Source organism: Haliotis rubra, unplaced genomic scaffold (assembly GCF_003918875.1).
Source record: "Haliotis rubra isolate DU_JTF1 unplaced genomic scaffold, ASM391887v1 Scf10, whole genome shotgun sequence".
Classification (NCBI taxonomy): domain Eukaryota; kingdom Metazoa; phylum Mollusca; class Gastropoda; order Lepetellida; family Haliotidae; genus Haliotis; species Haliotis rubra.
The window spans coordinates 942,464-969,013 of NW_025764892.1; the positions used below are offsets into that span (position 1 = coordinate 942,464).

At 39.4% G+C, this 26,550-nt stretch overlaps 1 protein-coding gene and 1 long non-coding RNA gene across 3 annotated transcripts; both read left to right on the forward strand.

The window, feature by feature from the left end:
* Nucleotides 1-2,633: 2,633 nt before the first annotated feature.
* On the forward strand, nt 2,634-9,837 carry LOC124292254. Of its 2 annotated transcripts, XR_006902405.1 has the most exons (5): nt 2,634-2,786; nt 4,915-5,029; nt 5,502-5,558; nt 6,597-6,632; nt 8,150-9,837. It is a non-coding gene; the product is annotated as an uncharacterized LOC124292254 (long non-coding RNA). The 2 variants fall into 2 exon arrangements; XR_006902416.1 differs by lacking the exons at nt 5,502-5,558; nt 6,597-6,632.
* Nucleotides 9,838-18,572: 8,735 nt separating this feature from the next.
* LOC124266200 lies at nt 18,573-24,332 on the forward strand. Its single transcript, XM_046701008.1, has 3 exons — nt 18,573-18,725; nt 20,074-20,173; nt 24,008-24,332. Exons 1-3 carry the CDS (start codon nt 18,650-18,652, stop codon nt 24,246-24,248), a joined length of 417 nt encoding a protein of 138 aa, XP_046556964.1. The 5' UTR covers nt 18,573-18,649; the 3' UTR covers nt 24,249-24,332.
* Nucleotides 24,333-26,550: the final 2,218 nt, after the last annotated feature.

Below are 26,550 nucleotides of genomic sequence, written 5' to 3' on the forward strand. Positions count from 1 at the left end.
TCAGTATGTTGTATTGCCCATGGTAATAAGTGTTTCACATAACAACAAATATATTTAGGCCTAAACTCGCATATTCATTTATAATGATATCGCCACTCAACACAAGCAATACATGCTTGTGGTTGAGTTCCAAAACAATACGCCCTATGGTCTTATCTCTCTTTAGATACGCAAAATATTTCAAAGATTGTTGTAAAACATTGATGACTATCTCTGTTGGTCTAGGCACTGATCAAGAAGATAGGTTAGGTGTGCATGTTCTCACCATGACAGGTAAATTCGCATGCTTAATTTGTCATGGATTCTGATAAATCAATATAGAATTTGGACGGATGCTAGTACGTATTGGGTCGAGATCATTCCCTTAACCAGTTTAGTGATTGATGTGTCACCATGTTAGCAAAAAGACTTACAGTTATTTTCAGAGTGCCAAACATTATTGTTTCCTGTGTATCCGTATTCATTATAATGCATTTGTAAAATTATACACATGATGTAGTTTCACATTCTCATTTATAAGAAGATACATACCCGTGTTGCAGATAACTGCGAGGGCAATACATCTCCATATCCCTGAAGAATACCTGAAATAGTAATATTGTGTATATATTATAACAACTCGTGATCAGATTGCTCTATATTCATACCCAGTTACACACCTGAAGCAGGGTATGAGTGCTTCTGTACAATATCAAAATAGTTGCACGGCTACTTTCCAGTGAGAAGTGAAATAACTGCTGAATATAACATTATTTCCACAATAACGGGACTAATTGAAAACACTTACATTCTATACATCTGCTCCTTGTTTTAGACGAAAACGATCTGATGTTAAACAGGAAATATTCTCTCAACCGTCAATTTCCTTACAAATCAAAACGGAAAGTGGATCCGTGTGTTTGTTCTTTGCTTGTTCTTCCCCTTCGACGCCGCCATATAGCTGGAATATTGCTGAGTGCGGCGTAACTCACTCATTCATTCATTCTTCCCCTTTGACGGTTTTGTGTTTGTTTCTAAAACGTATTGAAATTACTCAAGACAGGAGGCAAACAGGAGCAAACAGTTTTATATAAATGTTCACTGACCTAACAATTATTTTCACACAACAACTTATAAGAATACAAACTACTGACTATGTCAAATAAATATCCAGTTTCGAAACTCTCTAAACGACCTACTGTTCTAACTATCACCATGCTGATTGACTCTAAAATATGAGACATGTACATTTCTTGCCTTGCAAGATCTACTGTGCAAAGTGCCAACATGTGTATTGACGACAAGATATGAAGCGCACATTTCTTGCTCACAGATGCTGACATGGCACTTTCGAATCTACTGAATCGAAGAATGATAATCATTGGACTCTGTAAGTATTGTATCCTTTGGAAAAAGAGGCAACTAAGCTGACGCGTTAGCTCACCTGACAAAATGTTTTGTGAATTTATAACATAGACGGCTTCAGCGCCTTACAATAGTCACTTTCCACCCATCCTCATACTTAATTCAGAGTGATGTTACATAGGTTATGGGTATTTTAATGTTTTGGGTGCAGGTGAGGAAAAGCCAGGCTTGCTTTTTTGAAGGCTTCAACATTACAGTTAGGGCTGGATGGAAGGGAAAATAGCATGGCTGAGGGTCTGTGAGGCATTCTAGTTAACACGCTACTAATCACTCATTGCATGCACAGTTTTGCATTCAAAGAATATTCAATAGTATTTTACTCTTTTCTGACAATCTTATATGGCCCAAACGTGCACATATGCGAAAATATCTATACGTCCGTGTTCAATAATTGTTCGTTTTTGGATAAATACGAAAACATTTCATCAAGACATGTCACAAAATGGGACATAATTCTGTTGATTTAATAACTTGCATAAAATGCTGTATCTGTGACATTGTGACATATAATCGGAAGAAGGAATTATATGATATCGACACAGTATTCTACTGGATGAAGGAATAAACTGCCTAATGTTACTAAATCATATATAACAGCACAAACCTTTAAGAATAAATGACACTGCCCATATTAAATGGCTACTTGCCAGTGGTAAATTAACTGCATATGAACTGTTCTGGTTATGACTTTGAATGCCACACTTGTACAAGTAAAATACCAGAGTGTAGTAGAATGGTTTATTCTTGCTTTATCATGTACTTCTTTCATATTTCATGCTTAGGTGTCTTCATTGTTGGTGGTTCCGAGTACAATTGCCTGTCGTTGTCGCCGTCCTTGACGTGTGGGGAATGTTATATTGGCTGGTATGGTGATTACTGTGACAAGGCATGTGACTGAAACCCTGGTGGATGTAACAAAGTAACAGGTGTTTGTATCCAGTGTCAAGCTGGCTATTACTCCACAAACTGTTCACTGACATGTCCACCTCAGTGCGGAGAGAGCTACGGTGACAATGTCTTCTGTGACCGTACAACAGGAAACTGTCTAGAAGGCTGTAAACAGACATGGTGGGGGGATAAATGCGAACACAGGTGTGGAACACAGTGTAGTGATTCAATTTGTTTCTTCCATGATGGTTCTTGTGCCTTTGGTTGCGAACACGGGCTTACAGGGACCCACTGTAACAAATCCTGTTCAGTTGGATGTTTGGGCGGCAACTGTCGTCAGTGCAATGGATGTTCCGATGGGTGGCGGGGACAGGCCTGTGAGTTGCACTGCTCTGAAAACTGTCTAAGATGTCAACAGAAAAGTGGAAACTGCACAGCATGTCGCCAAGGGTTCGAGTATGATGGACGAAGTCAATGTACCGCTATGATCCATGGTAAATGAATTTATCAATGTAACATATCACATGCTCGTTATTAATAGTTCGACTGTCCATGAATACACAATGCCCTAAATAGTTAATGCTGTTTAAATAGTGGTCAAGTGTAACAATTGTTGTATTTGAATATATACTCTCCCAAAAAAGAAACGCATCATGAAAATAGCAATTTCATGTAGCAATGAATTAAAACGTGATTCATTTTACAAAAGGTTTTGCTCTGTTTATGAGTCCTATGGTGTTTATGTTTTGAAACATCACAACAAAACGCACTATCTGTAAAATACCCGTATTTAACAGCATGATTTTCAATTTCGGCGGGTAGTGTCACAGAATACACAAATTCACATGCAATGCACGTGAAAGTTGGGGATCAGATAATCTCAATGATGGGTATAAAAGGTTGATTGCTGTCTGTCGATTATTCAATGTATTTGGAATATTGTTGACGAACGCAAAATGCCACGTCTAAGTGAAGCCAACCGTCATGTCGCCATTGGTTTGCTTGAAGCTGGCCAGTCTCAACGTGCCTTTAGTTGCCCGACGCATGAATGTTCACCAAAGCACCATTTCACGGCTCTGGGAGACTTATCGCCGTCAGAATGCGGGGTAGCAGATGCCCCTCGTAGTGGGCGACCTCGAGCGACCACTGCGGCGCCGGATCGCTACATCCGGGCACATCACCTGCGTCATCGAACAGCTGAGGCGACCAGTACCACTCGACAAATACCCAGATTGAGGAGGCTTTCTGCACAGACCGTCAGGAACAGGTTGAGAGAGGCTGGTTTACGTGCCAGAAGACCTTATTTTGGCCCTGTGCTTCGACAACAACATCGTCGACATCGAGTTCAATGGTGCACCAACGTTCAGGCCTGGAACCTAACGAATTGGCGTAGAATGTGGTTCAGTGATGAATCACGATTTCTATTGGAACGACGCGATGGAAGAATGCGGGTGTACAGACGTCGACGTGAACGTTTCGCCGACGCTTGCGTTTCCCAGGTGGACAGATTCGGCCGGGACAGTGTTATGATGTGGGGAGCGATCACCTGCCGTAGGAGAAGTGATTTGGTGATGATCCAGGGCACCCTGACAGCTCAACGATACTGTGACGAAACCCTACGCCCACACCTCCTTCCACTCATTGATCGCCAGAGGGAGTTGTTTCAACAGGACAATACCAGGCCGCACACAGCACGTCACACTAGAGACTTCCTCCAGAACCACAACATCAATGTGCTCCCCTGGCCCTCAAGATCACCGGCCTTAAACCCGATTAAATATCTGTGGGATGCCCTGGTAAGACGGGTGCGACGCCGTAACCCTCACCCCTAGACACTTCAGCAACTCGCACAGGCACTACAGGCAGAGTGGGCTGCGATTGGGCAACACGAGATTCTGAGACTTATTCGTTCGATACCGAGGCGATGCCGTGCAGTTCTCGATGCCCACGGTGGTCACACGAGGTATTGACTTCAGCGCTACCACACGTCTCCATGTGACACTCAAACTGACTTTCCTCGAGTTGGTGCCAAAGACGGATAAGTCTGCATTCCCAGTGTGCAATTTCGCTATATTTCATTGACTCATAAAGCCTACAAGATGTTTCAAAATAAACTTAAAATACAGTTGAAATTCCTATATGCGTTTCTTTTTTTGGGAGAGTATATATTACACTTTCCCAGTAAAGTACAGTTTCCAAGTACCTTGAGAGTTGACTGTTCATGTGTTTAATTACTAAACACGAGTCACTAAATTTGATTATTGTGTTGGGATCTAGTATGTTTTTGTTTTGTTTTTTATTTCCTAGGTGTTTGAAAAATGAGACAAGGCATGAGTACCATGAAAGAATTATTTGATTAATGTTTGAAGGGTCAAACATATTCCTAATTGAATTAGGAATGACTCATACATTTTACATTTCTGCAGCGTGGGCTGCGTTTTACTTTCACTGAAAGTGCCTCAAGAATACATCACCCACGACGTGTATCTGGTCGTGAAAGAGAAGCATCATGTGTTTGGGGTTGTAGAACTATAAACTAATGTACTTGTAGAATAGAAGACAATCCTTTTTCGCAGACACTCAATTGAAATATATTCCCTAGAATGTTGCTCTTTCATGCAGTCACTACCAGCGAGGTCCCGATTCCAGAGCAAGATTCCAAAGTTGCTATTGTGGTTATTTCCATCATAGTTGCTCTCACCATAGTTGCAGCAGTCTTTATTGGGATCTATATCAGGTACGCTCATGATTATTTTGACCATGTATATTTCAGTAATCTCTAATGCCATAACGATAAAGTGTTTCAACATATTAAGCGTTAGATGCCTGGAAATATGCTTTGAAAGCAACAGGTGAGACAAGAAAGTATGTACATCGAATAAATAACTGTCTCTGCATTTAAAATAAAATCTACGATTGAATACTATGTATGTTCAGTGGGGGTATCTGAAGGATGCTCATAATTATACCTAATCAATCATCCTGACAGTTAAGAAATCGCTTCTTTCAGTTTTGAACCAGATGAGTACCCGTGAAGATCTGGGTTAGAATTGGTCTTCGGCAACCTATGCTTGCCGTGAAGGGTGGCCAGGCTCGTTTATATCGTTGACATCAGTCAATCAATTGTGTAGATCGATGCTCATGATGATCACTGGATCAACGAAAAAACCATGTCAGTAGCCATAATCAATAATCCATTTTTTCATTAGTTGTAGGAGACGAATGCATCCTCAGGAGACTTGCAGGGACAAGTGGTGCATAAATTGGTAAATTGCTAAATACTATCAGCCGCACACGCAAGAATATGTCTACTAGGGCTATACACAGTTTAGGGTTTAGGTTAACCATTTGTGCTCATTAACATAATCTATTCTAAACACAAGTTACTCATATTTAGACATTAGTCATCCTGACAGTTAATATATTGCTTCATTTAGTTTTGGTGACTAAAAAACGTATTTTAGTCTATGAGTATTGACGACAGGCCTAACTGTATTGATTTTTCCATCACAAGGGATAAATATTTCAGTGTTAAAACTGTTGGAGATCTTTTTACATAATGTTAATTATCATTTTATTATCGAACTTTTATAAGAAATTGAATTGATTGATAAATTTGAGTCCTGTGTTTTGTAGATGGATTTGTTTTTTAGAACTGCAAGTTTCAATCAGTTACTGAGATTGTTAGTGGCTGTATCCTCAAAAGGGGTTGATGTAGCGTAAACTTATTGTCCTGCTGAGAGAATACAGTCCCAAAACATTAAGAGTCAATTTAATCTCCCCACTCTTTTTAATCGTAGAATATGTGACATTTTAATGTATGGCTTGATTGCTCCGAATTGCTAACAGCTGAAGGGATGGTGTAAATCCAGCTAGGGTCCATGCAGGAAGCAAATGTACTGTAAGTCCCCATGGTCCCTAGTATGGTGATCTACCTTCAGTTGTTGGCAATCTATAGCCTGATTTTATATTGTATTGTTCTCTTTAAAATATCGTTTTATGATAGCATGCTAGTTTTACTTTAATAATATCTGTGATACACTGGTAGTTTTACTGTTCTTCGTCAACAGGCTTTTAATTTGATTTTTATTGTTCTACAATACAATAATTATTGTTCTCGTCACGATATGGCTGAAATATTGCCGATGTGACCATAAATATTAACTCACTCACTCTTGACGACAGGGCTATTGGCGTTATGTTTATTTCAGATATAGATCGCTCATTACAGTCAGTTGCTTAGTGAATGAAAAACCATGCCAGAAGCCAACTGTCAATAATCCTTTTACCGCCCTTATTTGTAGGAGAGGAATGGCTTGCTGGGGTAAGAGGATACATGGGTGAGTAAATTGCTAAATAGTTTCAGCAATAATATTCTAGTGATGTTGTATTAAATGTAGGTTTTTTATGATATACAAATATTCCATTTCAATGTCAAATTTGTTCTCATCACGATATGGCTGAAATATTGTCGATGTGACGTTAAATATTAACTCACTCACTCACTCACTCACTCACTATTAAATGTAGGCAAGTTGAAGAGCTCCCTGTAGAATAGGGTAATCCTTTTGTTAAATGTATTCCATTCATCAGCACATAGTGGGTATTTTGTAGGTTAACCACGTGTGGCTATTAACTTACTCGAAACAAGTTCTAACTGCAATGCAAACCATACGTTTAGTTAATATGCATCATCCCAGAAACATTTTAAATTTTATGCATACATTTATATTTTATGTAGCCAGACTCTTTATCATTGGCACGCACTAATTTCATGAGAACTGTGATTGAAGCGTTAGAGCAGGAAATGTTTAGATAGCATTACGTTTATGGCATCTGTTGTAATCACTAATTTCCCGTGATGTATTCATATAACGTTAGTCACTAGTTTCCCTTTTAGGCTATATAAAATTTCGAAATATTTCAGACTGATTTATTACTTACTTTGTAAGAAGCGATTTTATTGGATAAAGATTGGTTTCAAACGACGCTTTTTCACTACGCTCTGCTTATAAGGGTCGTGATTGGTCAAAATCAGACACGTGACTTAAGCAGCCAATCATATTATGGAAATGGATACCGTCCTCGTAAACGAACACCTTTAGATTAAGACGAAAGGTTTTGGGTAAAATAATGCTATTCTGAACATATTAAGAAAGACATCGCTACCTATACGTAAATTATGGAACGTATTGGACATATCGTGCTAGGTTATGGCCCATGACAAAAATGCTTCATGCATATATTTTCACATTAAGCATCGTGTCCAGGCGTCAAGACGGAGGCGGTGAAAGCAGAGATGTAACTTATCAGTGACTTGACTTACATTGCATGATCGCACAAAAGTATGGAAATAGTAATTTTATATGTACGTTTGACAACTTTCATGAATGTTATTGTTGATTTCAATTTATTTAATGAATTCCTCGATGTTTGAAACATCGTTACTTTGCTATTTGACAATGCTATTGTAGACCCGCTGCCGAAGCATAAACACGAATCGTTGTTTTCAATAACATTGCGAAAAATAGTTTATAATTTTAATTCTGCCAAAATATATATTCAGTTGAAATTTAATAAGAGATTTCAGACATTTTTATTTGATTTAAACAACATGAATGTGCATTCAGACACTGCCTTGTTTCTTATTCAAACATCTTGTTAATGCTAAAGTGACAGTACGACAGCGAACTTCCGTGTGCGCAGGCGTCATAAGCGAACCTAGCTAAACCGGCACTCTGTCAAAACCGGCATTTTTATTTGGTCCCGACTGATGCCGGTATTGACAGAGTACACTGTAGTCTGTTTTGCTTAAACCCGGCATAGCTTGTTAACTCCGGTTGTTTTCATTTTTTAGATCCCGTCACAATGCCTCGCAAGTTGGAGGAACAGCAAGACTTACAGATGTCCCTTGCAGTACAGAAGAATGATTCCAAATCCGCCATCTCTGTGCAAACATCCAAGTCCATACAGACCACAACATGTATTGCATCCAAACAATTTCGACCAGAAAGCATACCAGCCAAGGAAACTTCTAAAAGCCATCCACGTCAAAAGACTCCAACCTGTCATGAACAGAGATCGTGGTTATTACCTTCCAACACCTTCCAACACCTTTCACTACATACATGCATTATATATACTCTTCAAAAAAGTAGGGGAACTCCATTTTTAATTCACCATTGATAATAATGAATGTTTTGAGAGTGCATCACCACTTGCACTTCCTTATAACCATAGGGAAACTAGTTGGTTGTACACAAATCGCTCTTGAAAGATGATTGGTGTATGACGTCAAATTTGTATGTGTACGATTTACATTTTCAAACCATAAAAACGGTTAGAACAATCACTAACAACTGTGCGATGCAAGATGATTGTCGAAAGTTAATGGTCTACGGTCATTTATCGACCTTCTTGAAAACCGTCAAAATCAAGAATGACACCCCATGCACGTGTATGGGGCTACTGCGCTGTGCACGTGCATCCCATGCGTTCTGTTTAGGGGTGGTGATAAAGAAAAGTGAAGGTGCGTTCATAAGATGTCTGTCTTTGAAAAGTTTGTTAACGCTTATAATTCCTATTCAAATTGAAATCTCAGATATCCTACTTTTTTAAGAATATATATATTTTTAATCTTCCCACTTCTGTACATCACATGCTTCATAATCGCGTTAGTATCTACACGCATATTTCTCATTCGTTTACATGTAAGTTGCACAATCTGAGAACAATCCCCCTTCTTCATCACACCATCATGGCTTCAGTTGTGTGTAGCGTGAACTGTTCCTAGATTGGCGCCAAAACAACTTTTATTCCTCGATACGAAGAAAACCAAACAGATGGTGATAGTCAAAAAAGAATATACAGCAAATACCAATAACTGTTACAAAATAATACCAACAAATACTGCACCGTTTACGTAAACTGAGGTCCTTTATTGTTAGCAGTTTTATTCTTGTTTTGTTTTATTCAAAAACATCCGAGTCAGCATACATTGTCAATGCCTATAACTCTTTAAATCAATAGGCTTAAATGCTAAATGTGTTTGCCCCATGTACAACAATCTCATGCTATGGTATCTCATCACAGCATCTGATGTCATATTTATTGCCATAGACTTAAATCAGGAATAATCTGTATAGTTATGTTTTCGTTGAAAAAGTAATATATGAGTTCTAACTAACTAAACACTAAAGCTGTCCTGTCATGTTTGGTTCATGGATATCGTCAAAATGATCTTCAGCAATCACGTGTGCCATTCAATAAACACTTGCTCGTTCACATACACAGTCAGTGCCCTCCAGAAATTATCACTTACACATCTGATTGACTTTGTTTTGTGATATATGTGACTTCGTTGTATTTCTTGTTGTTATTTCTTTGGTTTTTTATTGTTTCCCTTATGTTATATCATGTATGATATATAATCTATTTGGCAGTCCCATCTATTTGGTGTGTCGAAGATTATACATATACTTCACTTTCCAAATAAGTTAAAGTGATGGGTCATGTAAAATGCAATTTCAATGCGCTGTAATTATACAAAATATGTTAATCAGCATTTACACAGTCCATTTTTCACATATGCTGTGAAGGATCGAGTTTCGGAGGATACATCCAGAATATTTTTCTGAAACAGGTTGCAAAACAGTATCATATCATAGTTCCAAAATACGTCCTATTTTCCTCTATCTTATATAAGTAAATGTGACTTTATAAAATAGGACTACACAACACATTGTGTGGGTATTACCAAATGATGTGAGTACTAAAAGCCTATCTCAACGTTATGTCCAATAGGGGGCGGTGGGGTAGTCTAGTGGTTAAAGCGTTGGCTTGTCACGCCGACGACCCGGGTTCGAATCCCCACATGGGTACAATGTGTGAAACCCATTTCTGGTGTCCCCCCGCTATGTCCAATAGTCAGCACTGTAGATTAGCAGTATCGTAGGTATTATTTAAATAAATGGCAGTTGAACGAGAGACCGTATCATAACTTCTGTGAGCATCGGTGTTATAAATGACAGCCTTTATTCAGGGTATATTCACTGATGAGAAAGACCTAGGCTTTATTCGGCGTTTCTCATCAGTGAATATACAAATAAGTTTAGGGTTTTGTGAAAAATAGACTGTGAAAATATTTACATTAGGACGTCATTAGATAATGATACGCTAAAAAGGGTTTGATACAACCGTTTTTAATGATGCCATTAACTAATGATGCATTAAGATTTAATTACGGTTTAATGTTGACATTAGCTAATGAAGCAATAAAACAACCGGATCCAGGGTTCGATTCTCCACATGGGTACAATCTGTGAAGACCATTTACCCGACCGTGATATTGCTGGAATATTGCTAAAAGCAATGTAAACTAAACTCACTCACTCATTCACTCTAGATATTGGAGAGCATGATTTGAGCACTGTCTGTGAACAAATGAACCCGTCATATCAGAGCAGTGGGAACAGGCTGGAGATAAGCTTCAAATCCAACCGTATCAAGCAAACCAAAGGGTTTATGATTAAATACATACGGTTGGATTTGAAGCTTATCTACAGCCTGTTCAAACTGAAATATACAGCCCTAATTATCTTTTCTCACATTTGGTCGGTGGTGTTTTCATTCGGCGAGTTTTCCCCTGTCGGTATATAGGCAGTGAGTTGCATTGCATTTATCCTCAGTCTTTGGATTGTGAGACGTAATACCGTTTGAATAACATTCAAAAACTACTCGATGTTGTGTACATTCTAAGCCATATCCTTTTTACCTGATAGAACTTATATTTAACTGTCGTTTCGTCAGAGCTATTGCTTCGACAATGTTATCCATGGAGGCGGCCATATTTAAGAATTGAATGTCACTTTGTGTGTTTGCACTGAAAAATGAACGATGTCAAAGCGTTGTTCAAACTCGTGTGAACGAGCGAGTTTACGATGATAATAAAATTATCAAACAGAAACAAATATCAATAACAATATCATTTAACAAACTGTCATTGTACCTATAAAAATATGACGATTCGTTTGACCGCGTAATAATACACTGACCGACTTCGAAGTTGTGCGGTGTGGCGAATAGGAAGCAGATTCCGTTGGTGTATTCTTTTTATTTGTGATTGTTTATTGTGAAACTTAATGAGCAGTTTTTAAACAGATCACGGGGCAAAACCCCCAAACCGCGAGAGATTAAACTCTTGTGAAAAGGAACAATGCTCGGCAATTGGAAATCCGTTTGGTCGTGAAGAAGTGACATTGCCAAAATTGGGGTGACTTGAAACAGGATCGCTCGCTAAACTGGCATCACCAAATGCAACAAGATCATTGGGGGGTACACAGTTCGTTGACAAAATTACTTTTGCAAATTCTGTATTTTAAGCGTCAAAAGACATTTCCACATTCATAATGAGTCCAGTGACGCTCTACATGTAATAATTTTGCACCAATATAATAAATTAATATGTTTTGCTTGTTGATTGTAAACAAATTACGTCATGAGTATTGTGACGTAGTTCTTGGTCAGTTGACAGTTGACAGTTCTAGACTGATTGTGGTGGATGCGAGTCGCTGTTTTTCCGTATATATTTTCACCGGTGTCTACCGAGAACACCACAATATTATGTAAGTATACTATATCCAAGCTTTGCTTGAGACAGAACTTACTTAACCAGAAGTTTGTTCTGGTTTGTATAATATTTGACATTACTGACTTTGATAAATTTATATGTAATAACTCTGGTTCATTGTTTCAACTTCATGTTGTCAAGTTATTTTCTAATTGGTAAAAACTGTAATTAACAGGGTAAAAGTGAGAGTGGTCCACAGAACCGACATGCTCCCTAAATGAAATTTATTTTTCTCATGACATTTTTATCGTCATTGACGTCATAGAAGAAAATCCATTTTTAACACATATTTTTTAGTCACTTTTAAGATTGAGTGTATAAAGTTATGTATATGCACACAAACTAATTTAATATATACTTATATCGTTCAGATATCAGACAGGGCTGGATATTGCCCTGATTCTCATATCGCGATATATTGCAATAATTTAAGAGATATTGCAATGCATATTGTGATATATTGCCTGGAATGTTTCTGTCCAAGTGTGTACATCATAAATTCATAATAGCTCTCTGTGTGCGACATCATCTTCTTAGTTACACCATACTTTCAGGCCCCCATCCCCATTGTGTATGGCTTTACGTCAATGGTTTACAGATAAATAAAGTAATATAGAGCCTTAGTGTAGCATGTTTAACTGAAGTACTGTATTGCAACAAAGTTTTGCGAACATAATGATCAAGGTAAGATGATTTTCATTGTCAGTGTGTGCACTTCCATGCAGTATGTAATTATTGTTACTGTATGTCAGTGATTCATTCAGATTCAACTCCAACATAAACATGTGTTAACATGAACTATTGAAAAATGAAACAAAAACATGATTTAGGTGAACTACTTGAGCTTAAAATCTCATGTGACCTTCAGTAACTAAGATCCTTGACTAGAATGTCATTATACAGTCCTACAAAATGTATAAGACTTTGGCCTGATGACATATGTCCCATTATGAATCAAACGAAAATAACAAAATAAAGTGAAATGGTTTCTCAGATCCAGAGGCTCTACTAATAGGTCCAAATAAAGATTTGTCAAATCTTAGAAGGGCATTTAAAAGTGGAATGCATAGTTGTCAACTTCTTTATTGCGAATAACACAACGTTTCGGAGTGTATGCTTGATCCTTCACAACAAGAAGTTGCAATTCATAACTCGTGCTTCTCTCAATAGATTGGTGCATTTGAGGTCACTTAATTCCTCCAAAATGTCTCATATTAAATCATTCAAACCCACAAAACTTAAAGCATTTGGTAGAAAATAAGGCACTTTTGGAGCAACTTATAAAGACACTTCCACTTGGAAAATGTTACATGAAACCAACTGAAATAAAAGTATATTTGGCACTTTTAGAGCACATTTTGTTGCCGTTGAGGGCAAGGGCAGATAATTCAAAGGGAGCTAACTCAGGATGACCCAATATATTGCAGAATCTGAACTATATCTAGCTAAGATACATAGCGTTCACTGACATGTCTTAGCTAAACTATATCGCGATAATCATATCGCGAGATACTGTACCGGTATATACCGGTTTACCGGTAATATTGCACAGCCCTATCAGACAGTATTTCCGTAAAAATGCCAAATTATAAATATAGTAGCACAGTACTTTTATCAGTGCACGATAAAATGCGGAAAGATTTATTGATTTTAACGCATAACAAAATTCGGGATAACATATAGCAGTGTCTATTTTTCAAACAGCCTAAATATTTGCACTTGAGTTTACACTATGGGACAGGCGATTTATTATTCTAAATTTCTGTTTAATGTTTTAGCTGTAGGTAGATCCAATGCTGCGCAAACGAAATTCTGACGCAACGTTCACTTTTCAAGGAAGTTGTAACGACGCTCTAATGATACCCCAAAACCTTCATAAAGTTAATGACGCGCTAATGACAACACGACGTCATTAAAACCTTAGCACAACAGAATTTAATGACAGATCACTTAATGAACGTTTAATGGCACGTTAATGCTTCATTAAAGTTTCATACAACCGGGTCCTGATCATTAATAAATTATTCTCTTTGTATTTTAAGAAAATTCATATTCACTTCATTCATTGTATGTTCTCAAATTATGTTCCTATGTTTCTGTTTTCCTTTTTTATCTATATTAGTGTGGAAATCAAACGTACGCAACAGTTTAAATTAGTAGTACTGATGAAGTACAGCAGTGAATTTGTAATTATATAATATATTATAGTGTACAAAAGGGTAATATACGTAATTACGTTTATACATTTATACGTTCAGCAAATCACAATTACATAAAATTGGTCTCGATTCTTGCGTTGTATATGTTATTGCATGTTTGCAATCAAAGTGAATGTCGAAGAATGTGGTTCTTTTCAAATATATACTGTTGGTGTTTAATTCAATAGATCCAAACTACCCTTGACGAAATTAGTGTTCAAACAGTGTACACATTTATTTGGCGAGGTAACTATACTATACACGCAAAACCGTTAGCGCACATAGCACTTGTTTTATTCAGCTGCTCATATATTGCTACGTTCACAGTATTCTCATCAATAATAAGCTTTATTTGTATATACGTTGCACTCATTAAATAACATGCCGCTTGGTATATGGTGTTTGGCAATTTACCGTAGTCTACATCTAAAAGAAATTGTCATATAATTCAACCTGCAGTTTAAATTTTATATTAATATTGGAAAGTGCATTCTTATTTTTCTGATTAAGTCATGTTGGTTAAACTAAAAAAATGTCTATCAGTTACATTCTTCATAAATATCAAAGATCATATAAGATTGGAGAGAATCACAGTCAAGCATGTCCTGCTTGGCTGTATTCATTTTTTCCATCCTGTTTCAAAGTTTCATCAATGAAGGATCTTTTTAATGTAAGTTTGCTTTTAATTATTGGGGTTTATTTAAAAGAAATTGATTTACTAACCTTACACAAATTTTGATTGATATGTTTCGTATAGAATGTTTATATGGTTTTGTGCTGTTGACATATTGTTTTATGGTTACATGGTAGTTTTAAGTTTACATATGTGATACTCTAGGCATTTAATTGTCCTTCGTTGACAGATATTTATATTGCCTGAGTTTATTTTTGATATTCAACATTCATAGTCACGATATGGCTGAAATACTGCCGATGTGACTTTAAATTGTAACTCACTCACTCACTCATATAAGATTGCTTTAATAACTGGTAACATATATGTTAATATAAGTGTGGTCTTATTATTCGTATTAAGTTGTATCCTTCTTAGTCGTAAATCCTATATCATTACGTTCTTCATAAATATACAAAATTATGTAAGATTATGTAGGTAATTTGTAGCACAGGTAGTAGGTTTCTTATTGAAGATTAAACATGTTTTCAATCCATTGTCCTCAGTTGCTCTGTATCAAAAGTATTTTTATTTTCAGCATAGTGTAAGGTGCTATCCAAGGTTGTAATTTTGCTGATGTTTTATTATGAAATGTAAAGACATGAGATCCATCGAATAAAGACTGGCCATTAATAGATGCTTCTCTTGGTTATTTTAACGCGTGAGTTCCCATGCTAATTCCCCGAAACACCATGGCCATTACATTCAGTGATATCTACAGCGTGTCTAATAGTCAATGACCTCTCACATTCTACTGATCTGAATCACACATAAATCGTGAATACTGTAGATCATGCAATCTGTGATATGCGATCACTCTAACCGCATTTTCAAAAGACACACATCGTAGTGTTAATATGCATGCGAAATAGAAACAGAAATACATTATAGAGGTTTGCTCGAAACCATTCAATTTGATCATTCAGAAAATGGTCACTCGGGAATTTTTCCATAATTAACCAGTGCTTCTTGGGAATCCTTTTTTGAAGAACCCACATTCGATAGCTACTTAACTTAGCGATAAATGAATGAGGTTTCTCGAGAGATATCTAATCTCCAAAGTCACATAAATGCCATAGATGTTATAGAAATAAGTTCTTGCCCGTAAAGTTAATTACCGGAAATAAAGTACAAACTAAACCACATTAACAAAATGATGTCACATAAAATTATCATATTAAAAAAATGATAAAACTTTCATGATTGGTTTGTAAACAGAACTATGGACACATGAATGATCGGATTCTTTACAGCATAATATGCATGATACTCAGAAAAGTTCCATCTCATGTCAGTAGACGTCCTGGTCGATCGTCATGGAAAATGTACAGTAGCATTTTGTAGCAGGCGTGGAGTCATCCCTATCAGTTTGCTGACGGGGTTAACCTCTTTGGTCATGAGGGGGCGGTGGGGTAGCCTAGTGGTTAAAGCGTTGGCTCGTCACGCCGAAGACCCGGGTTCGAATCCCCACATGGGTACAATGTGTGAAGCCCATTTCTGGTGTCCCCTCCCTTGATGTTGCTGGAATATTGCTAAAAGTGGCGTAAAACCAAATCAGTCAGTCAGTCAGTCTTTGGTCATGAGCATAAGGCGGATTGTTCGAATTCCAGTACGAGACTCGGGTATTTTATGGCCGCTACAAGTTGAAAGGGAGACTACTCGGTGATGAATTATAGTGTACACGTATGACCACAAGATCTATCAGACAAAATATACGAATAGAGAGGACATTGAATCCATTTTCAATTACATGTACATATTTGGAGATTAATTGATAAAATATATTTTACGGGGAAAACGGGTTGATCGAATATTGAACAAAAGTTATGGATAACAACTTTTTATTCCATGAGTGCGACGTATCGATACAGAATCTTGTACCATAGTCATTCCTGTTCGACAACGGTACAAGAATATGTATCGAAACGTCGCACCCACGGAATGAAGAACTTTTTGTTATCCATAAAGTTTGTTCAGCATGATACGTCCCAACTTCTAAAATGCCACTCAGACAAAGATTGATAGAAAAATTGTTCTAAACTCCCTCCACTGACATGTATCCGTGAAATGCTAATTAATGGATTATTGCAGTATTTAGCCTATGGATAGGCCACGACTTCTTTGTTGATATGTAATAACTGCCATTATATCCCCTGTTGTCCACACACCTGCCGCGGCTAGCTTTGATATTTCTCTCTTGAGTGAATGCTCTGTGTTGATATACCAAATTGTACGGATGCAGCCAATCAAAATCCACATCAAAATTTGCACTTACATTGGTAAGCCAAAATGACGACTCCTACTCACGTCGGTAACTTCAACCTTTCGGTATCCAATCTGTCAATAATAACCATGGAACATTGCTACATAGAATAATCCTGTAATTGTGCGTTTTGACATTTCCATCGGTGTACGTCTCCACGTTAACGTTTTTCCGGTGATATTTGAAACGGTAGGTGACAGATGAATTTAGATGAGCTTACGTCCATTACTTACCTAAGAACACCATGCACACAAATACACTTCACAAGTTTGGATTCTGCGGGAAAGTATTTATGATGTAATGTCATGAACAGTTATTGTAAGCAAATCAAAAGTTAACGGAAAAAGAAACGGAAATCAACAAAATACACGCACTTGATAAAGGGTATTAATATGGAGTATTACATTTTAAGAATCTAGGAGTTATTCCTTTTCCGCGTGCAAATAAAGTGATATTACTGGATGTTATTTGACAAATCAAACAGCCGTAAAATGTATGAGACCCGTGCTGGGTGGGCGAACCTTCTATTCGAAGTCGGACGCCTTGTCCACATGACCAAAGAGGGCGTCTGCCGTCAAGCTGACAAGGTAAGGATGTCGATGGAATTAAACCCACCAAATGACGTCAATTTCTAACTGATTATGTCTCATGTGGGCGAATTTTCAGAATTGTCGGTGCGGTTTAGTAGCCTAGTGGTTAAGTCGTTGACTCGTCACGCCGAAAACCCGGGTTGGATTTCCCACATGGGTACAATGTGTGAAGCCCATTTCTGGTGTTTCCTGCCGTGATATTGCTGGAATATTGCTAAAAGCGGCGTAAAACTAAACTCAGAACTCAGAACACTTTTCAACACGCACACTGTTATCTGTGAACATGTTGTATTGCTTGACTTTAGGTTAGATGTAGTGGTTTCAAATTCGTCACTATCGTACATGTTTGATATATTGCTAAATGCGGCTGAGTAAATAAACAACAGTTCAGTTTCATCCTTCAGTTGTAATTTCAATCTCTGTTTTTATCCATTTAATGTCACTACATTTTGTTTATGATCGTTTGATGTGAAAGCCTGGGTATAAAAAGACAATAGCTTGTGTGGGAACATTTGGGCTACACATCAACAAAGTACAATACAGAATGTATTGTTATAAGCCATGGTACATGTTCAGCGGGAATATGGAGTAGCAAGCTCTTACATTTAGGAATCAAGGAGTTATCCCGCTTTTCCACGTGCAAGTGCTGTCATATTTCCACTGCGAGGTTACCGCCGGGTGTTATTTGGCAAGATTGAGGTTGCTGTTGCTGTAGTTATAGCGCAATGTTCCTCACAGGCGATGGTTTGTTAGTGTAATTGTTTTGTAATAACCATAGATCAGTGTTTTACTTCACTCGGAAAGCCGGGGCCCCTTCACATCATGTATAGTATTGAAATATATCGATATGTATTGAGTTTACCCGCGTACACAAAGCCACCTATTCAGACTGCCGTCATTGATGTGTAAGAATATACGCGGACGTCAGAGGAAACAGCTGTTAACGAAAGTATGGATAAACGATCTCCCTGAAGTACACCTTCCCGCAAGATTGCACACACCACGATGAGGTGGCTTTTCTTGTTGGTTTGTGTGTTAACATTAACTGTCCTTGCTTACGGAAACACGTCAACAGACACAGGTAAGCATTCTACAAACTACACCTGGGATCTAAGCTATTGGGTGGATCAGTTTTATCAATGCTATTGTAATTAAGTGATAACAAAAATCTACGATGTGTGCGCCCATTATTCACCTCACACCATCCCGTAGTTGTTGTTATTTATCAAATGTCTAATATTTCTTAGTTAATGTCTGATATTCTTTTGTATCTTGATAGTATTACCTGGACATTTTCATTTCGTAAAAGATCGCGTACGGCTTCTATTATTGTGTGATTTCGTCTGTCTGTGTAGCTGTAGCTGTTAAATAACAGGGGCGGTGGGGTAGCCTAGTGGTGAAAGCGTTGGCTCGTCACGCCAAAGACCCTGGTTCGAATCCCCACATGGGTACAATGTGTGAAGACCATTTCAGGTGTCCCCCCGCCGTGATGTTGCTGAAGTATTGCTAAAAGCGGCGTAAAACTAAACTCAGTCAGTCAGTCAGTTAAATAACAATGCTATTAAAACAAAAACTGTTCGTTGAAAATTATATTGTTCACGGTTAACGCTTTCAGTCACATTAATCTTGAAATAATGAAATTCCAATCCCTCACATATTCGCATAATATATACAGAACTACTTCACCTGTATTGATTGATCATAATCAAATTTCAATGTTCACTTCAGTACGGTGTTATATTTCTTAGCCCAGGACGTCTCTATTCGAAGTACGTAAACAACAGCTGGATTGAATGACTTATTAAGCTCTCGCGAAAACAAACAAGCTTATAAAGATTCCAATTCATTTATTTGGCTATAAATTCCCATTTAAAATCTAATCTGAAATTTGTTTTGATAATTGCTGTAACTGTTTACAGCCGTTCTCAAATGATCAGTTCTGTTTGATAGTCTATAGGGTGTTTATAACAACCTACTTATATGGACTAAGTTAAAGGCCACATTATAATGGGACGATCTTAGACCTTGTATTTACATAAAGTCGCAAGTAAATCTTACCTTTTATCGCCATGTGTGGTAACTTTGGGGCAGCTGAAGTATATGTCTTTAAATATTTTCTCCTGTTACAGCATTAAAATATGGTCTAAACGGGTACTGTATTAAGACTTAACAAATTAATTTGCCAGTTTGTGCAGTGCCTATTCGTGAGGATGTTTGCGTTCTAATGAAGTAAAGCTAACAGCTAAGCTAAGAGATGTTAAGATGTGTTCAAGCAATAAAATACCGTATTATTCCTTGCCCTGCAGTGTCTGCAGTATGTGGACAAGTTCTCTTGAGGAATAGTATATTATCATGCGTTAAATGTGAATACATAATATGCGACAACACCATTATACATTTGATTGTAACATTTATTCTGTTCACATCAGGTTGTCCTGAAGGCAAAAAAGAAGGCGATATATGGACAACCCATGGCGAAACGGAATGTGAGACATGCAGGTGTGAAGAAGCCCTCACGGTCTGCAAAGAGTAAGGTCATACATGTATATCAATGATCATCATTAAGATCCCAGCGATGGCTATAAGCTGGTTTTCCTATTACGTCAACGACGCGATCTCGTTTAGTCTTCACAGTAACAAACGAACCATCCCGTTTAGTCTTCACAGGAACAAACGAACCATCCCGTCTAGTCTTCACAGTAACAAATGGACCACCCCGTTTAGTCTTCACAGTAACAAACGAACCACCCCGTTAGTCTTCACAGTAACAAACGAACCACCCCGTTAGTCTTCACAGTAACAAACGAACCACCCCGTTTAGTCTTCACAGTAACAAACGAACCACCCCGTTTAGTCTTCACAGTAACAAACGAACGATCCCGCTTAGTCTTCATGGATACATTCGAACTGACATAGACGCGATCATGTTAAGTGTCCAAAGTAACAAACGACCTGACATAGACGCAATCATGTTAAGTATCCAAAGTAACAAACGACCTGACATAGACGCGATCATGTTAAGTGTCCAAAGTAACAAACGACCTGACATAGACGCGATCATGTCAAGTATCCAAAGTAACAAACGACCTGACATAGACGCGATCATGTTAAGTATCCAAAGTAACAAACGACCTGACATAGACGCGATCCACGAGAGGAACCACGGAAAGGAATACTGTGTACGGGGATAAGGAGTGAACCATGGACGGGTACACTGTGTACAGGGATAAGGAGTGAACCATGGACGGGTATACTGTGTACGGGGATAAGGAGTGAACCATGGACGGGTGTACTGTGTACGGGGGTAGGCAGTGAACCATGGACGGGTATACTGTGTACGGGGATAAGGAGTGAACCATGGACGGGTATACTGTGTACGGGGATAAGGAGTGAACCATGGTCGAGTATACTGTGTACGGGGATAGGGAGTGAACAATGGACGGGTGTACTGTGAACGGGGATAAGGAGTGAACCATGGACGGGTGTACTGTGTACGGGGATAAGGAGTGAACCATGGACGGGTATACTGTGTACGGGGATAAGGAGTGAACCATGGACGGGTGTACTGTGTACGGGGATAAGGTAGTGAACCATGGACGGGTATACTGTGTACGGGGTAGGTAGTGAACCATGGACGGGTATACTGTGTACGGGGGTAGGTAGTGAACCATGGACGGGTATACTGTGTACGGGGATAGGGAGTGAACCATGGACGGGTGTACTGTGTACGGGGATAAGAGTGAAGTGAACCATGGACGGGTGTACTGTGTACGGGGATAAGGAGTGAACCATGGACGGGTGTACATGGAAGGATATGTGTGACTATGGAGGGTAGAACCATGGAGGGAGGGTAGGAAGTGAACCATGGAAGGGGGTGTACTGTGTTAACCATGGAAAGGGTATGCTGTGTACAGGGGTAAGGAGTGAACCATGGACGGGTGTACTGTGTACGGGGATAGGGAGGTGAACCATGGAAGGGTATACTGTGTACGGGGATAGGGGAGTGAACCATGGAAGGGTGTACTGTGTACAGGGATAAGGAGTGAACCATGGAGGGTGTACTGTGTACGGGGTTAAGGAGTGAACCATGGACGGGTGTACTGTGTACAGGGGTAGGAGTGAACCATGGAGGGTGTACTGTGTGCGGGTGTAGGGAGTGAACCATGGACGGGTATACTGTGTACAGGGGTAGGGAGTGAACCATGGAAGGGTGTACTGTGTGCGGTAGTAGGGAATACTCCATGGAAGGGTGTACTGTGTACGGGGGTAGGGAGTGAACCTCTGAAGGGTGTGTTGTGTACGATGGTGTACTGTGTACAGGGGGTAGGGAGTGAACCATGGAAGGGTGTACTGTGTACGGGGGTAGGGAGTGAACCTCTGAAGGGTGTACTGTCTGCGGGGGTAGGGAGTTCTCCATGGAAGGGTGTACTGTGTACGGGGGTAGGGAGTGAACCTCTGAAGGGTGTACTGTGTACGATGGGGGAGGGGAACCATTTACAGGGGTATACTCCATGGAAGGGTGTGTGTGTGTACGGGGTAGGAGTGAACCGCTGAAGGGTGTACTGTGGACGGGAGTAGGGAGTTCTCCATGGAAGGGTGTACTGTGTAGGGGGGAGGGAGTGAAGGGAGTTCTCCATGGAAGGGTGTACTGTGTACGGGGTAGGGAGTGAACCTCGGAAGGGTGTACTGTCTGCGGGGGTAGGGAGTTCTCCATGGAAGGGTGTACTGTGTGCGGGGGTAGGGAGTGAACCTCTGAAGGGTGTACTGTCTGCGGGGGTAGGGAGTTCTCCATGGAAGGGTGTACTGTGTACGGGGGTAGGGAGTGAACCTCTGAAGGGTGTACTGTCTCCATACAGGGTGGTGGTAGGGAGTGAACCTCTGAAGGGTGTACTGTGTGCGGGGATAGGGGAGTTCTCCATGGGAAGGGTGTACTGTGTACAGGGGTAGGGTGTGAACCATGGCAGGGGTAGTATACTGGGCACAGGGGTAGGGAGTGAACCATGGAAGGGTGTACTGTGTACAGGGGTAGGAAGTGAACCTCTGAAGGGTGTACTGTGTACGGGGGTAGGGAGTTGAACCATGGAAGGGTGTACTGTGTACGGGGGTAGGAAGTGAACCTCTGAAGGGTGAACTGTGTACAGGGGTAGGGAGTTCTCCATGGAAGGGTGTGAACCTCTGAAGGGTGTGTTGTGTACGATGGGGGAGGGGTGTTTACAGGGGAGGGAGTTCTCCATGGAAGGGGGTGTGTTGTGTACAGGGTAGGGGGTGAAGGGTGTACTGGTAGGGAGTTCTCCATGGAAGGGTGTGTTGTGTACAGGGGTAGGGAGTGAACCTCTGAAGGGTGTACTGTCTGCGGGAGTAGGGAATTCTCCATGGAAGGGTGTACTGTGTACGGGGATAGGGAGTTCTCCATGGAAGGGTGTACTATCTGAAGGGTGTCTGCGGGGGTAGGGAGTTCTCCACAGAAAGGTGTGCTGTGTACGGGGGATAGGAGGTGAACCACAAAAGGGTGTACTGTAGTGTAGTGTGTACAATGGCTGGGAGTGAACCACCTAAGGTTGTTCTTTGTTCGGAGGCTGGGACTGCTCCGCTTTGTCGTCATCAAGACTATGACACTGGATCAGGTAAACCAGCGATCGATAGCACGATCATCACCGGGCCTAATAAACGGCAATCACTGGGTACCGGAAACATGTTCGTTCCAGTTCGCTATATGTAGGTTTACATCCATCTTAATCTGTTACATTTTAACAAAGCCGCATTGTTGTTGTATAAAAATCTGCAGACATTATGAAACCTAAATGGGTATTAAAGGTTCAAGAATACAACACGTATGCTTTCAATGATGAGGAACAAATAGACTCTTATCCAATGTATTATTTGTTCTTCGGATTATTTTATTATACTTCAGTTTGAGAACTGCAAAGATGGTCCTGCTTACCAACAAATTCAAATGACTTAAAGGGAGAGGTTGTCCCATCTGTTCCACGGTTATGAAAACAAACGAGTCAAACTGCATAAACCCTGAAAATACTTGCCTTTCATTGTCTGCATTATAGATCACGACCTGGATCTGTCAGATGTATTGTTTCACTTGCATGTGTATATGACGGATGCCCCCGGTGGAGCAGGATACGCTCACCTTTTCGCGAAGACCTGTTATCATTACTTGTATATAATGAATCATAAACACTTGTCCATGATGTAGTCGGAAAAGAAAATCGACCCTGCTTTTGACAGAGATTTCTTGTGGATCTGGGAATGTTTTGTATTTATAATTGTTTTTAATTTCTGTTTTGTCACGGCCGAAACCTCTCAAACAAATCAAACCGAATGTCTTTCTATTCCTGTATTTCTCAACAGTTGTCTGGAAATGCTAGACCCCTACAGTTTGATCCCAGGGTGCTACCTCAAGGAGACCCAAGTCAAAGATGGCGAATACCCCTCGTGCTGTAAGATGGACCGAAACATCTGTCCCGACGACAAGGACTTCAAGCAGTCTGAACTGGAGGCGTTTCAGAGCCAGCAGATGGTAGACATTGCCCAACAGGAGGAAGAAGAAGTAGACGGTGACTTGCTGGGGACAATGCAGCGTGACTTGTAATTGAAACCTTCAAGAAAAGTTAACTTGATTGAATTCATGTATTGATTTTTATAGAAGTGAATATTAAAACGCAGTGGCAATGTACTCTTGTTATTTGATCTTGATCTTGATCATGTGCATCCACTAATATTACTACAAACAAGATCCTTTATAGGATTTGTTCTCCGCTTTCTCCGATCTTACTCTGACAATACGAGTAAGTGAATCAGATAGTCAGATTCGATGACAAGGTTGATGAATGTCATATCTCGGACGCTGTTGAGAAACTTATATCATAACATTTTAGGTTTGAAATTTCGAAGATATTTAAATATCTTAATTTCCCATTTACAATGCGTGTCACTGATATTTGTATACGTATAATTAACATCAACATTTCCCCCGCAAGCACATTACCTAAACATCAACAAACCACTGTGGTGTATGGTCCTCTTTGGTTTTCATCGGAACAATAACATCTTCATCTATTGCTGGTCTGGAAAGGATTAGACACATTGAAATGGATGACAACTAGGCAACCAAAGCGACTCCTCATAGATTCATGCTCTACTGGGAGACGGCCTTTTCTGTAGACAAACTGAAGTCCGGACAGATCTCTAAATGAATGTGTATAGAGTTTGGACAAACAATCGTACTGGAGTTTACAGCTAATATCACATTTATACGATTTCGTACAAAGTAAGAAGGCACAATTTTCAAATGTCTTCCGCTTTAATGCCATACCCTGTCCCCGGCCTGGTACACTTTGCTGCTAGAAGGATGATGTAAGTCCCCATGGCCCCTAGTACAGTGATCTCCATTTATAAGTTTGAAATTATGAATAATGATCTATTTACTAATTGACACACTGATAAGTTATCAATCATAAAAATACCAATATCCCTAACTTATTTTGTCCAGCATAGTTGCTGGCGATCTATAGCCCGGTGTTATATTGTATTGTTCAATATGACGGTATATTTGTTTCTGGTTACATGCTAGTTTTAAATAACATCTGTGACATTATAGTTATTTCACAATCCTTTGATGACTGGATTTATAAAAATTGAATTCATTATGTATGCAGAATATTTCTGGTCACTGAAATATCACCGATGTGACACTAAATTTAACCTCACTCACTCACTGGAATACTTTGAGGTCCTTCTGGAAGAGAGTTTGAATAGCTTGTATACAGTTAAAGCAAGCACTCACTCACAGAAAGCTGGTGTGCGTTTTTCGACATGCTTCTCTTTCGATTTTGTCAACGTTAAGTTGACAAGGGCCGGTAAGGTAGCCTAGTGGTTCAAGTGTTCGCTCGTCAAACCGATTTCCAAAAAATGGGTAAAATGTGTCAATCCCAGTTCTGGTATCTCCCCGCCTTGATATTGCTCGAATATTGCTAAAAGCGGCGGAAACATATACTCATTCACCCACTATGTGTAAATCTCACAACTAAATATAAAGTGTGGCAGAAGGTATATCACACATGCATCATGTCATTCAGAATTCAGAATCATTGTACCGATATCGTGAAGTCAGCATGACACACTCCGAGTGACGAGCTCTATATATGTACATTAATGCATGTCAATCTACCATCCGATATACATTCATTGTCAGGTAGGAATTATGTGCATAGAACGGCGAGTCGGCGATGAACAGCGGTGAAACATTGTAAGGCATGCACTACATAGCACACTGTACAAGCAACATGGCCTTGAAGCGTACAGCAAAGTTTTAGTGTTAACGTTCATTGGATCATTGATGTATCCGAGACTCCCCTCCGAGAAGATGAATTAATATTTCCATATGGACATACACCCTCACTTCTACCAGTTACAGTTACAGCTCACTTCACCGTGTCCTAAATGTTGTGCATAAACAAGCTCGACTATGGCTACTTGGGAAAATTGGTAGGTCAAGGGTCACGTGTTCTCCACGATTTCACCTAACAGACGAGGTGAAGGATACCGAGACTGACACTTGTGCCTCCTAACAGCTGATCATATCATCTCAAGTTTCACCATCGTTGCAGTGGGAGATATACTATAGGTAGGTGTTGTAAGGTGACATTCTGCAAAACGTTGAAACTGCACAGTGTTCGACGTTTGATTGGCATTTTAGAAGATGATATTTGATGAACATAGGGATTTTTTTTCTGGGTTACATCTTCTATGGTAGAGTTGCTGTTCAATATTCTTACTGCTTCATCTCCCATGTAGATGGCGAATTAGATGCTTGATTGGCATTTTAGAAGATGATATTTGATGAAGATGTAACCCAGAAAAAATCTCTATGTTCATGTACAGTGTTCGTTGTA

Coding starts and splice junctions, on each gene's coding strand:
- LOC124266200 (XM_046701008.1), top strand. CDS start 18,650: ATGAGGTGGCTTTTCTTGTTGGTTTGTGTGTTAACATTAACTGTCCTT. Junction 18,726..20,073: donor AAACACGTCAACAGACACAG/GTAAGCATTCTA, acceptor TGTTCACATCAG/GTTGTCCTGAAGGCAAAAAA. Junction 20,174..24,007: donor GCCCTCACGGTCTGCAAAGA/GTAAGGTCATAC, acceptor ATTTCTCAACAG/TTGTCTGGAAATGCTAGACC.